The sequence below is a fragment of the Biomphalaria glabrata genome, chromosome 1 (assembly GCF_947242115.1).
Source record: "Biomphalaria glabrata chromosome 1, xgBioGlab47.1, whole genome shotgun sequence".
NCBI lineage: Eukaryota > Metazoa > Mollusca > Gastropoda > Planorbidae > Biomphalaria > Biomphalaria glabrata.
In genome coordinates, this window is record NC_074711.1 from 66,057,108 (window position 1) to 66,072,668 (window position 15,561).

The 15,561-nt window shown below is 37.4% G+C and overlaps 1 protein-coding gene across 3 annotated transcripts in view; it reads left to right on the forward strand.

Moving 5' to 3' along the window:
- The window catches only part of LOC106058624 (insulin gene enhancer protein isl-1-like), a 131,028-nt gene extending 118,083 nt beyond the window's left edge, over nt 1–12,945 (forward strand). For 2 of the 3 annotated variants that reach the window (XM_056008673.1, XM_056008654.1), the window contains exons 6-7: nt 4,347–4,851; nt 5,619–5,759. In XM_056008673.1, the coding sequence (XP_055864648.1) occupies nt 4,347–4,838 (492 nt within the window). In that variant the 3' untranslated portion in view covers nt 4,839–4,851; nt 5,619–5,759. Of the gene's footprint in view, nt 1–4,346; nt 4,852–5,618 lie in introns of all 3 variants that reach the window. The other variant, XM_056008664.1, reaches the window with a different exon arrangement.
- Nucleotides 12,946–15,561: the final 2,616 nt, after the last annotated feature.

Consider the following 15,561-nt stretch of genomic DNA (forward strand, 5'->3'; position numbering starts at 1 on the left):
GTTTGGTAATAATCTTCAGTTCTGCACAAAGTTTGGTAATAATCTTCAGTTCTGCAGAAAGTTTGGTAATAATCTTCAGTTCTGCACAAAGTTTGGTAATAATCTTCAGTTCTGCAGAAAGTTTGATAATAATCTTCAGTTCTGCAGAAAATTTGGTAATAATCTTCAGTTCTGAAAGAACGTCTGAAACGACAGAAGATTTATAAGCAATGTAACAGAGTTTAAATATTGAGTAGTATCGTGCTAAATATCGCTCGACAATGATCCTATACCTTTGAATGTACATAGGCCCAGCAACACGTCCTTTAGTCTGCACACCAGAAGCACCAAAAATAGATACTTATCGTTACAATATCTCTATTCAAGTTGAACTTCATGGAACCTTCAGGAACACGGACAAGTGCCGCGGAGCTCAAAAAACGCTCTAACGATTTTTCTAGAAATTTAACAGTTGATTTACATCGCTGACAAAAGAATTACTATTTATTATTTAATCTTTACTTATATTTTTTACGTAACCTTATTTAAATCACATCTAGATTCTGGATCTAGAAGTAGATCTAGATTTACACTAGTTCTTAAGAATTCTAAATCAGAAGTCCAGGTCTAGTGTAAGATCTAGATGTTCATATAAATCACAAAAGTATTAATTTCTCGCTGGCTGAATTCGTAACGATTTACGTTCACGCAACCGATGGTGTCGAAATGACAGGCTCGATATAAACCAAATAAAAAGATATTTGATTATACTTTAAGTTGTATAATAGAGTATAATTAGTATTTTTAAAATGTTTTTCTTGTTTATATTTATCAGCCATATATGGGAATCTCTACTGTTACAAAATTAGTTCATGATTAGACGAGTAATTTTAATTTTTTAATTAGTACTATTAACAAGTTAAATAAAAGGAAAGTCTCTAATTTAGTTGTTTCATTACACTTAATGTCTTCTAGACCAAGTATTACACAATCGTCACAGTAAAAAGTGGTCATGTTTTATCGAATACTATTTTTCTTGAAACTCACAACAGTTGCTAACTAACAATTTCAGTTGTTCATGCAATATTAATCAATAAATCAGAACCATCTACCCAGAGTTCTAAACACAGCCACTTCCGGTCTTAGTTGCAAACAAAAGCCGAAAAGAAAACCGTGAGGTTGGAACAATGACCCGTCACGACGCGACATAGACGCGGCAAATCTCTCTCAACGTCCCGCAACCATTTGACAAATTAAAACTGATCCAGCCCGACGCCGGCCTGGCCCTGGTTCACAATGGATGCCAGACTTGAACATGACGACAGCTCAGCCTACTGCTGCCCGCCTCAATTCTTTCTCCCTGGGAAATGTTCTGAGGACTGGGCTATCTATGTGCTGACTGATGGCCTCCTAGACTCGAACACTGGAAGGAGGGAGAAGAGGGGAGAGACTCAATAAGACTTTCATTTTGTGTGTTGCCTTTGATTTCTGTTGCTTATAGATCTTTTTCTCTTCTCTATTTAGTATTGACACATGGAAACATTAGGCAAAGGAGGGGGTGGGGGCGGGGTTCAATATCTTAGCTTGTATTTGTGATGAACTGCGCAGTGGTTTCTAGATTAGGCAATTCCTCAAAGAGTTTCATTTCGGTTTTTGCTAACTCCTTTAAGTAGTGTAGACAACCCTGCATGACTTCTTACACTAAGATTTATTTGTCAGACTCTTTCGACAGATAGACTTAAATGTTTGACTCCTGAGTCCTTACACTAGTGCAGAATGAAATATTTAACTAATTATTGTTGACTTCCTTTCCTGTCTCTTATACTAAGATCTACATGCCTAATTCTTACACTAAGACCTACATGCCTTACTATTACACTAAGACCTACATGCCTGACTCTTACATTAAGACCTACATGCCTGACTCTTACACTAAGACCTACATGTCTGACTCTTATACTAAGACCTACATGCCTGACTCTTACACTAATACCTACATGCCTGACTCTTACACTAAGACCTACATGCCTAATTTAAATAGATATCTCCGTGATTCTGCACAGCTTCCTCAGAAAAGCTTTCTAGATTCTACGTCTTTGGTTTATGAACTGCTTTTCCTTGTCTGCGTTTTATTGTCAGTTTGTTCCATTACTTTGGCGGCTGAAAGGAAATCTAATTTCAACAAGTCCAAGAAACAAAACTTTAACTCTCTGGAATACAAATTGATTGGATTCTCTATGGTTTTAGCACTTGATGCCAAATTGTTTATGCAGCATTCTATTAAAGTACTTTCAACTTTTAGCCAAATTTGAATATTGTGTGTATGTGTGTGTCTGTCTGTCTGTCTCTGCTAACATTTTAGAGATTTAGTATTTTTTGAAGACCACGAATATATTTGTTAATATTGATACGAGGAGTGTATATTATTGAGCCATTCACATGTGTGAATACCTCGTATGAAATCATTGGCGTTTCTGAAGGAATCAATAAATAGACCAATATTATACCGACTAATAAGGAAACCCTGTCAGCATACGTTTTAAGGAGTTCTTCACAAGTGATCTCTTCAACTAAATGCCTACGTGCAATTTTAAATTATTTTTGAAAAAAATTATTTACACAATATCGACTCATTTTTTTGTCAAGAATGGCGATTTTATGATCACAAGGAAGAATGTCATGAAATATAGGATCTGAGATTAAAAGGACCCGTCCACCCCATCCACTTTTTGAGAGTTTCCTGTCAGCTCGTGATTCCACTTGACCTTAATTGACCAAGGTGTTAATGTGACCTTGGGATATTGACTTTAAATTGCTTAGCACATTTTTAAGATTTATGATCGTTGAAAACAACAAAAAGGGGACAGGGACGGAAGGGGGGTGCGGAAAATGGGGGTGGGAGGGGCATCTGTCCAGTCAATCTCACGCCTAACAACATCTCCAGTTCCAGATCGCCAACATTTTTCCTCTGTCCACTGGGCTCGAGTTACAAGCGCAGACGTTGCTCCAGGAAATGTAAGAAATTAATGACCCGTCCCAGGGCATGACAGCACCAGAGCGCTGGACCAGGGCACGGCAACACCGGGCGTTGGACTAGGGCTAGTGGATATTTGATGACCGAAACGAGCTACTCTTTTGGTCATTTGTTCAGCTGAACACTGCCGACCACTCCAGAACCGGACAAGTGGGCGGAGACCCGGACGTTCCCTGAGGTCACGCAGCTTGTCATCACATCTTCGGCTAGGGATTAGATCTCTCGTTCTTATGGTATCAACCCAGAGAGACTACTTCATACTATTTAATATTTAAATATATTAACTTTAATAATCTTAATCATACCATTTCATATCACTAATCTCATTCTGATTGCATCATAATATTTCGTATCATCAATCTTTTTTACATTGCATCATACTGAAGGGACGTCTGAAACTTGTATAACAAACAAAGAAACAAACGAACATAAAAATAATTCAATTTTACTGTGTTATAGCTTAAATACGCAAATTTTTCTCTTTGCCTGTAGTCTTTGCGTTTGTTGTTTTAAAATACGTTGTATCGTTTACATAACAGAAATTGAGAAACGGTTTTATTTTTTCATCAGGGGATATTGTGTATTCAATTAATATTTCATTCCGTCGTTTGATTTTATTTCATCAATCACTCTTTTACTACATTATAGAATATTTTTTGTAATAAAACAAACAGAGTCAGTCTTTATACTGTTTTTTTCTGGAAGATACTATACTAATTGAGAAAATGGTTTTAAAATATTTTTGAATTTGATATTTTATTTGAATTAACTTGTAAGGCCTTTTTTTTTTCAATTTCAACATTTCCCATGTCTCTGATGATTTAAAGCAAAGTGACGAGCGTATTAAAGAAGAATAGCTGCTTCCCCAAGTAAATTCAAAAGATGAAAAACCACTCAATTTCTGTTTGATACAACCTATTTTAAAACAACAAACGCAAAGACTACAGGCAAGAGAAAGTTTACATACAACCACAACACAGAACACATAGGCAGATTTTTTTTTCTGTGTTTGTTTGTCTATGTGTTTGTTATACAAGTTTCAGACGTCCCTTTAGATTTAGTCCCAGTTCAAATCTCCCGCAAGGACAGCGGCAGATGGTAGGATCCAAGCTCGGGACGATCCGGACGACACTCTGAGAAGCGCCTCATGACTGTCACTTTTATGTACAAACTTATCATTTCGAATGTAAAGTTCAAATGAATCAAGTCATACAAATCTAGTAGCGGTATTAGGATAATTCAATACAAATCTTCCATGTCTTTGTTTCCTTCATGTTTGGCTTTTAGTTTTCTCTGTTTCTATTTCAAAGACTTATTTCTTTCCTATTTTCAGAATGGAGGAGGCTTGAACCGACCCCTTCAAGGTGTCCCCATGGTGGCATCCAGTCCTGTCCGCCACGAGCCTCCAGTCGGCATGCAAGGTAACCCCGTGGAGGTCCAGAGCTACCAGACCCCGTGGAAAGCATTGTCCGAGTTCGCCATGCAGGGAGATCTGGACCAGCCGCACGCGCCCTTCCAGCAACTGGTGAGCAATCTCAACATCATGAACAACACCGCCGCCCCATTCCTGGCGCACCCGGCACCCCACCACTACCACCACCCCTCGGAGTTCAGCCAAAATAATGTCTACACGGGCTACCATCCGCCCGACCAGCTGGGCGACCACCAGCCGCTCTACCACCTCAGCCACCACGGCGGCGGTCACCATCACCCGCACCACGGCAGCCATCAGCGGCTTAGCGACCTGGACGATGACGACGACAGCAGCAAGATGCTGATGACGGAGGAGGAAGACGATACGGTGGTATATCTTGAGGATCAATGAGGCTGGGCAACAAGTGAGGACCCCCATTTCTTCATTCATTAATCACTCCCAAGTTCTTAACGACAAGTTTTTTTCATTTTGTTAATTCTCCCTTCAAATTTACCTGGTTTTCTTTTTCTTTCGTTTCTTTTTTTTTTTTTGTTCCACATTTTTATTTCCCTTTTTTTTTTTTATTTTTGCCCCAAACAATGTGAATGAGATAAATTAAATTTACACAAAACTGACACAAAAAAGTCCCATGTCATTTAGATGACAACAGTGTGACATCCTCATGACATCACCGTATCGTCTGGAAACATTGTTGGTGCTGGGTTAGGTTTTTTGTTTTGTTTTACCAAATTTTCTTTGCCATTGCCTTGTGTCATCATCGTCCAATCAATTTGACAGAAAAACAAAATGGATCCACCTACAGGTCCCATCACCTAGCAACGAGTAAACAATCCATCAAACACTTCATCATTTACTTTTTTGTTTTTAATTATGCCAAATGAAACAAATATTTGTTTTGATTTTATTAATTAATCTTTATGAGTCAAATATGTGTGTTTTGTACTAGTATTTAACGGATATAAAATAGTTTAGATAATTATGTGCTTGTGTGTGAATTTAGTTTAAAAAGAGAGGGGGGAAAAGACAAAGAAAGAGATGGAGAGAGAGAAATAGAGAGCATGACAGACAGACAGACGAAAAGTAACATAGTCACTGTAAAAAAGAAAATCCTTGACCTATTTTTTTTTTACAATCTGCATCGTAACCTTTCATTTCTCTTTCTTTCTACAGATGTCATCTTTTGACCATATGGACCCTGGCATGCACAGCCCGCCCCACCACCATGACTTGATGATGCACCCCGGACTGACCGGTAGTCCCGGACACGGAGACTTAATGCTACATCGTGTCTACATGCACTCGGACGACATGGTCGGATCTGTGGGCTCGGACTTCTCTGGAACGCCTTCGGAAATGTCCCACAGTCCAATCTCTCACTGACCAACTAAACAATGTGTTATCGTGTGATGTTTGATGGATTCTATAGACCATAGAGCCCGAATGTCATTTCACTGACCTCTCGGCCAAATAGAGGGCCATGTTATTGCTAGGATGGCCTTCTTCCGTAAGGTCTGCAGGTCATTATACAAGAACCTCGTCTATTCAGAGGCTTTTTTTAAAGTCACAAAACAGACCTCAACGACCTGACTGGAGCGAACATCAGGCGTCACGCCTATTTACCTTCTAAGATCATTGGAGCTCAGACTCTTTCGACGTCTGCTACAGTCACAGCTCCAGACACTTTTCGCCATCAATTCGTGAAGGAACTAGCGATCTAAGATCACCACTAAGGAAGATTTAAAAAAAAAAAAAACGAGATACAAGGAACTTCCAAGTGGTTAAATGTTCAACAATGAAAGGAACAACAACAACAGTACAGAGTGCTTCGCCGAGAACAACAACAACAGTACAGAGTGCTTCGCCGAGAACAACAACAACAGTACAGAGTGCTTCGCCGAGAACAGAGTCGTGAGCACCCATGACTTTTCAGTGGACATTGTGTTTCGTCACTATATCTACTTCAATCTATTTTGTTATACACAGTTATACTGGTTCAACGTACGACGTGAGACTTCACGGATTGGGTTTTCTTGTAAACTTGTCTCCACGCAAAGATATGTAAAGATATACCTTATACGTTTAGATTGGATCATACAGACGGATTGATCACTATGATATGTAGTGTCACTATAATGTGTTTGGATATGTTTTTTTAAACATTTAATGGAATGATTGCGCTCTAGTGTTTCAACTATTAATGGCTAAATAGTGTATAGATTTTTTTTCCTTGCACACCATACATACATCTCTGGCATCGAAAATCTATTAGATCGCATGAGGATTTTTTGTCAAAAAGAAATTGGTTTGATTTCAATAAATAACGGAAATAAGAGTTCATTAAGAATTTAACATGAACTGTTTCTATATTCCAGAGAGACTTCTTGAGATATTTAGTCTAAAACTATGTCTCGAGTCTCGAATTGAATCATTGTATAAGTACAAGTATTTTAGCCGCTACACTTAATGACACATACATCAGTGAAAGGTTTTCAGTCAATTGATAAAATTCTGGAATATTTATTGAGCTCATAGTTTTAACGAATCAACGAGGAAATATTTAGGGGAGGGGGGGATTAAGCAAAACAAAAGTTGTTTGGATTCCGACCTTTTGAGTTCACAGCATCATTACCATTGCAAGAACATTGGGATTTAAAGAAAAAAAAAAGTATATGTGGTCAAAATACATTGGGATGGAACGGGGTGTGGGGGGTCAGTCAAAGAATTGCGTTAGAGGAGAGGCGGGACAAGGAGGAGCGTGTCTTCGAGTTCGTTTGTTTGACATGGGAAGAGACCTTTATTTAAAAAAAATATATATATTTAATGTCAAAGGTTGGGACTGTACTTGTAACTTTTGTTTCTAATTTTTTTTACATTGAATGTGAATATGTGTTGATGTGCATGCTTGTATTTGTCGGTTCAAATAGAATTCTACATATTACAATAAGAGAATAAATTATACAAAGTGTGTGTGTAAATGACGTCACGTAGATCTTTTATTTGGAAGTGAATTTAAGTGTGCAGTGCGTGCAGCCTTCACGTGACTCAAAGAACAACAATGATTGGCTACTTGTCCAATTGGTATGCTGGGTGCATGAACTGACCTGTACATATGGTGGACTCTCTGAATACAATCTATTTTTAGTCGTGTCTATATTTCAATCGTATTTATCCTGAATTTTCATGTCCAACCCACCGTGTTATTTATTGAATGACAATTTATACTTGTATTGTTCTCATATCATCTTGTCGCGGAAACATTTGCTCAAACTGAATTTACAACCTAGAAACGAAAATGTGTTTGTTTGTTTTTATATCTCGTGACAAACAATGATAGCAATAGGTACTGGTGATGTGATGATGAGGGTCAACTGATGATGTGTGTTCATGTATGACTATTAATTAGGTGAAATATAATAGTCTTTTTACACAAAAGTTGATCTTTTTTTTTGCTTCAATTTTTGAACGAATTAGTTTTTTAGTCGCTTTTTCTTCTTTCTTTTCGTGTTTGTTTTTTTCTATCATTTTTCTTTTTTTTTTTAAATTACTTCCGTTCTCTTAACTCTTTGTCTTCACAGATACAAGGCTATAGGTGGGAGGGGCTACCATTAGCCAGAGTCTTTTTATATCTATCTAGAAAGAAGCAACAGCTTCTGCATCATTATCCTAAGTAGATCTCCTTTCAGGCCAGCAGAATCACCATTATTAACTTCTGTAGTTTCCTGTAGGTATAAAGCCAGGGGCGTAGCTAGGAATTTTCCATCGTCTGGGGGCCCAGGGGGCTTGACCTCTTTGAGGGCCCCTGCATTTTGCGTAATAATTAATTTTTAATGTAAAAAGAAACAATCACTTTCAAATTCTCCCTCCTCCCCCCCCCCCTAGCTACGCCACTGCATAAAGCTAGAACTTAATTCCTAAAACTGACTAGATTAAAACTCCCAAACAAACAGACCTTCGCCCCCCTCCCTCCCCCACTCTAAGCCCTTGGGGCTCTTCCTACCTGCCTTTTTTTTCGTATGTCACTGGCAGTGGCAAGAACTGACCACAGCTGAAGGTAGCCACTGACAAATGGGTGACCTGTTCTTGTGGGACGCGTTGACATTAATTTGCCTTGACACACAGTGGACCATCGCTGGGGAATCCCAGAGGCCGGCTCCTTTGATGGCGGGCGTGGTACAAATTAGATCTTTACGAGATGTCCACTAGGTCGTTAATCTTGGCTTGGAAAAACAAAACATGGCGGAAAGATAATTAATATCTAAAGGACACAAAGATTAGATTGCGATAATTGTTGACTCAGTAAAGTGTTACAAGTGATACTGAAAACATATAACAATTCTACGTTTTCATACAAGATGTCATTCAATGATTTAGTTTGATAGCATGTAAAAAAAAAAGCAATGTATATAAATATTTTAAAATCAATTCTTTTTCTATGCTCAAATAATATAGTAAACTATACATTCGTATTTTATTTGGAATTTTTAAAAATAGGATTTGTATGGAGATTGAACACATGCTACTAGAGTTATAAGGACGTCACTCTAACGAACTTAACTAACCGGACCTACAATAAACGGTCAAAGACTAATGTATAGATGTAGGTCTCTAACTAATTGAATCGCAAAGAAAAATGGATGCCATTTATTGCCTTCCTTTCGTATAATTTTGATCAATTCAGTGATCCATGACCTGACCTTTCTGAAATGTTAATAAAACTGTGTTGTAAAGCAGCACGAATTTAGGTGCGAATTTTCAGCTCGATAGGAAAATGAAAATTAAAAAAAAAAAATATGTTAAAATATTTAAAATTCTGCGTCTTTAGAATCTATTATATCAGTAAATAATGTATTTTATTCGATGTTATCAGAATTATTACATAATGTATGATCTGTCAGATGAGAATTTAAAAAAAAAGGTTGAAATTCCAGAATGTTCCTCAGTTCATCAAGTTCTTATGGACTTCTTTGGAGTGGGTTAAAGAAGTTTCTCTTTGGCCACATCTCGTAAGTCAGTGGCCACTAACACGAGTTAAACTGACATTTAGAATCGCTGAAAGCGCACCCGCGTTGATGGTAGGAAATATACGTATGGAAAGCCTTCCACTCGCCAGTTCTAATGGCTGTAAGACTGGGAAATAAGGGGAGGTGAATCACAACTCCCTATTACTGCTTCGTTTTCCGCATTACTCGTTGCAAGATACAGGATCATTAGAACAGTGAAAATCTTGGTGAAGTGAATCCACTGACACACAACAATGGACATCCACTCGTGGAGCGGTACACTTCAAAGGGACTATGGCGACATTTTTGTGATGTCTTCACGGTTGTTTTGTTCTAGCCACGAAAAGTAGACACCATGTTTTCAGGTGCATTTCACCTTGTTCTCTGAGCCGCTCAGGGGCGCATTGACAAGTAGTACCAGGGATTATCTAACTACGACTTGAAAAAGTAGTCTCTGTAATTTTGTCCCCAGCTTTGTCAGTGGCGGCGCGATTGTAAAACGTTGCCCTTTCAGACCTTGCGATCTATAGGGCAGATGATGTTGAGGTTATCCATTTCTTTGGCCAACGGTTGACGAACAAGGTGTCATGTAGCCAGCACAACGACCAACCGCCTTTACTTTCCCCAACTAAAGTCAGGTACCCTTTAGAGTTGGGCCGACTCTGGGGCGTTTTGGGGTGCTCGTATATTTGTGACATGGTAGCGACGCTGTTACTAAAGTAACAATTGCAGTGACATTACGATAAGAACACACAATTCAACAGGGTCACAGTAACAGCTGAAATAACTGAAGCTATTGGCAAGCATGGATAGCCGTGTTCACTGGATGGCCGTGTTCACTAGATGGCCGTGTTCACGAGCTGAATCCCAAGTTTTTCTAACCTTGTAACTCTGTAAACTTCCGAAACAGACTGACATCTTTAAAAGCGAGAATTTTGTTTGACTTTCTCAAAACGATTCTTGCATTTAGACATTATTAGCGCATAGACTTACATGAAAATAATTCTTATTGCTGCGTTTGGTTGTTTCGGTTGTTTGAGCATAGATGGTGAACACTCGTCATTGATACTTCAACTTCAGTCTGTGGCGGCCCTAATTGCGTGTGTATGTAAAAAGTGAGGACGCTATCCATTTATCTGGATAATCTAATCTGGATAATCTAAACTTATCCCTAGTTTGACCCAACACATATTTTACCAAGCAAAACATGACGCGTAAGGTAAAGGCTCACATCTTTGTCCACCACTCCATACCCGCTGTTGTCACTGGGGAAAACCCATTCTTGTTTTCAAAGTCTGTGACTTTCTTCATGTCAGTGTCCCTTTCATTTGTTATGTGTTCATTTCAATGTTACTGTACAGGACGAGCCCATGGACGAGAGATACAGAGAATTTGGGGGAGGGGGAGTGTAAGAGAATCTTTTTTGTTTTCCACATGTGTATGTGTTTGTGTGTGAGGATAACATTTTATTATTTTTTTAAAGTAGTTCAAATGTTTCGATTAGCTTTTTCGGCACCGTATGTAGATTGCAATCTCCCCGCCCCGCAGTTTCATCTACACGCGCCGTCTCTGGTCAAAAGACATTTGTTTTAGTAAGTGTCACCTGTCACTTGTCACTGCCTTTCCCCCGTCTACTTTGAACATTGTCTTAATGACCTCTGTCCAGTTGGCCTGTGTCGGGATGTGTTACTTCATTTGGTCAGCCACGTCCGCTGCCAAGTGACCAATTGCTACTCTCTTTTTCTCCTTTCCAATTCCTTCCCCCTCACATCTGTGCGATGTCCCCAATGCATTAATTCATAGCTCTATATATTTATTAGTGGAAGTGTGTATATTCCTTTTTTTTTTTTATTTTACAAGTGCATACACTACAGACCAATTGAACATAGGTGAACTAAATCTAAATGTATAGCTCTAAACTATTGGCCATTAAGTACAGCATACCCATTGCAAGTTTTCAGTACATTTTGTATACTGACCACTAAACAACAAACCAAATCCACTAAGGGATTGTGCAATCAATCTAAACTTCTTAACAACAAACCTTTTGTTTCTTTTTCTTAGTGTGTGATTTATTTATTGAAATATACTGTGACTTACGTTCCGGTTGTAAATGATGAATGATTGTATGGTATGTGTGTGTTGAAAGTTGTATATTAACTGTATTCAAATTTCTGAAACCAAGTGTACGTTTGTTTATAACAATAGCGAAAACTTTTTAGCACGTTCTGGATCAACACTACCATCATATGGGAACCACTCGATATTTTTTTTAAAACTTAAAAATGATTCTCCTTCGTGAAGTTGTAATTCTTTTTTATTTTTTAGGAAAAGAAAAACAAAATATTCAATATGCTTCAATAGAATTGGTTTGTAAATTAATTCCTGACATTGTTTTTGTGGGATATAAAAGACATTTCATTTTAAAAAATTCACTTGACTGATAATTACTCCACAGTTGTTGTTTTTTTCAGTCGCAGCAAGCCAATTGTTTCAAGACTCTTGATTCAATCAGATAAACCAAACTATTTTGCTTTTGTTGGCTGTTAAGATTAAGATAAGTTTTACAATTATATAAAATCAGTTGAGACCGAGGCTCTCATAACGTGGGATATGGTTCAATAGATTAATTGGCTTCAATTTCTTTAGTCCAAGCTGTTTGTTCCACTGACAACTTACCAGTGCCCACGAAAAGGGGTAGGTGTGTGTGAGTAGTGTGTTTGTGTTGAATGTGTGTGGTATGAGATGTGTGTGTGTGTGTACGCGTGCGCGTGGGTAGGAGGAATATAAAGTTCTCATTTTCTGTCTTTTTATTTCGGTCATTAGAAAATCTGTTTTAAAAAGCAACAGAGAAAGAAAGAAATATATTGTATTGTTAATTCCTAGCGCATTTAGTCAATGACCCCCGGACTATTTTGAAGTCTGCCAGGGATCATTCTCTTCCAGGACTATTGTACACATTTACGTTTCTTTGATGTTAATAAATATATTTCTAATCAGTTTCTAATTATTTTTATTTCACAAGTGGTAAAAACAAAAAAATATTTGTTATTAACGTTGCTAGTTTGTGTCGTAGTCCCTACATGTTATCAATATTTGTGTCTCCATTTGTATAATAGTTATGTATATGCATTCAATACATTTGTAAATAGTATACATTTATTTACTATACATTTATTTTTATGAGTTATATAAAAAATACTTTTGTGTTTCTCCTGTACAAAATCAGATGTTCTATAATTGTTTAGCCGTGGAGTCAGCCAACGAGAAAAGGGCTGGTACACATGTACTCTAGTGTTTGTCTCTGAATTAATGTTTGACTGGAGAATGAGAATGTCCGAAGTCTATATATGAATACAATCACATGTGTTATGGTATAACTATTGTATAATTGTCACTATCAAGTATAACTTTGTGTGCACGACACACTGAGGTTATTGGATAGAACAAGATATAAAAGACAATAAAACACAAACTTTTAGATTGCTTTCTGCTTTTTGTTTCTGTGGGCATTTCATTGTGATGTTTGTGGCTCTTTTGGGAGTACCTGCTGTCCGTATGTCTGTCTGTTTCGTCTAGATTTCAAAATCTAAAAGTGATACTAAAACACACACATATATATATATATATATATATATATATATATATATATATATATTTATATATATATATATATATATATATATATATATATATATATATATATATATTTATTTATTTATTTATTTATTTATTTATTTATTTATTTATTTATTATTTATTTATTTTTTTATTTTTTTATTTTTTTTATTTATATTTATATATATAATATATTTAATTTTCTTCTGCTAAAAGGGAACCCTTTTGTTTAATTATTTATTATGAAACTGTTGGTTTTTGTTTCAAACATAAATAGTTTTGTACAAAGACCGCATCACAAATGAAAATAGTAGAAACGATTAATACAGCGATTGGATCACACGATAACATACTAAGTATTACTTTATGGCCATATCACAAGGTCCTTAAGACTCGCAAAGACCTTCCTTCAGGGAACAATACCAGGAGAATGAAGAAGAGGTATACAGAAAAAGCGAAAACTACTTTAAAAAAAAACAAAGCTTATATTAAGTCTGATTGTATATTAGTTTGGATCAGTCATATATTTATATGTACCGTTGACCAGAGGCGGCCTTAGCAGTGCGCGGGACCCTGGGCGAATGTCAGGGTAAACTAGATATATGGTACCAAGTCACGCTAACAGGATCGTCCGCCTCTAACACTGAAGGTCTTATTATTGTTACAAAATATACAATCTTACGTAAGTACTCTACTATTGGCCTTTTAACTACATTAACTCGAAATGTTCTCCAGTTTAACTTCTGAATCTGATAAATCAACAAAATGCTATGTGAAAGACATCTGCTCTTTGTGGCTAACATCAAGCGTGCAGTCAAGGATGACGGGAAAATATGGCACCAGGTCCATCAGCTCGTTTTGAATCTTCTATCCGAGGTACTGGTCGTGAGCCTCGGCGTTTTAATTTATTGAAGAATTTCTTGCATCATGTTGCATGGTTGGGTCGATTTTGTGAAGCATCTCAACCAAGCCTAAAGACTGTTCGACGTATAACGTTTCTTAGTTCTCCCACGAAATGCGCTGCTGTTGTTTTGTTCCAAGGTGAACTGTTCAACAGTGATAGCCGCTTAGAATGTACAGGTCATAAGAAGATGTCTTAATCCAAACTGAACGGTATTTCGAAACCAAAAATGTCATGTTATAAACTTACATGGTAATTGGTATCATATAAATGCCCAGTAATATTGAGCAACAAGTTGGTGTTTATGAGATCTGGTCTAATATTGAGCAACAAGTTGGTGTTTATGAGATCTGGTCTAATATTGAGCAACAAGTTGGTGTTAATGAGATCTGGTCTAATATTGAGCAACAAGTTGGTGTTTATTATATCTGGTCTAATATTGAGCAACAAGTTGGTGTTTATGAGATCTGGTCTAATATTGAGCAACAAGTTGGTGTTTATGAGATCTGGTCTAATATTGAGCAACAAGTTGGTGTTTATGATATCTGGTCTAATATTGAGCAACAAGTTGGTGTTTATGAGATCTGGTCTAATATTGAGCAACAAGTTGGTGTTTATGAGATCTGGTCTAATATTGAGCAACAAGTTGGTGTTTATGAGATCTGGTCTAATATTGAGCAACAAGTTGGTGTTTATGAGATCTGGTCTAATATTGAGCAACAAGTTGGTGTTTATGAGATCTGGTCTGGTTTTCGAACCTGACGGATGACAAGGGAATCTCCTATCGCGGGGCACCCCCTCAGATGCGGGGCCAGGGGCGCCCCCTAGGGCCTCTACCATTTTTAAGCTGAACATAATAAATCTGTGAGATTAGAAATATTTTTGCCAATTGTTTTTGTTTAGCTTTTAGCTTTCTCAATGCGCTATGATCCTATCACTTTCTCAATGCGCTATGATCCTATCACTTTCTCAATGCGCTATGATCCTATCACTTTCTCAATGCGCTATGATCCTATCACTTTCTCAATGCGCTATGATCCTATCACTTTCTCAATGCGCTATGATCCTATCACTTTCTCAATGCGCTATGACCCTATTACTTTCTCAATGCGCTATGATCCTATCACTTTCTCAATGCGCTATGATCCTATCACTTTCTCAATGCGCTATGATCCTATCACTTTCTCAATGCGCTATGATCCTATCACTTTCTCAATAAGCTATGATCATATCACTTTCTCAATAAGCTATGATCCTATCACTTTCTCAATGCGCTATGATCCTATCACTTTCTCATTTGCGCTATGATCCTATCACTTTCTCAATACGCTATGATCCTATCACTTTCTCAATGCGCTATGATCCTATCACTTTCTCAATGCGCTATGATCATATCACTTTCTCAATAAGCTATGATCCTATCACTTTCTCAATGCGCTATGATCCTATCACTTTCTCAATGCGCTATGATCCTATCACTTTCTCAATGCGCTATGATCCTATCACTTTCTCAATGCGCTATGATCCTATCACTTTCTCAATACGCTATGATCCTATCACTTTCTCAATGCGCTATGATCCTATCACTTTCTCA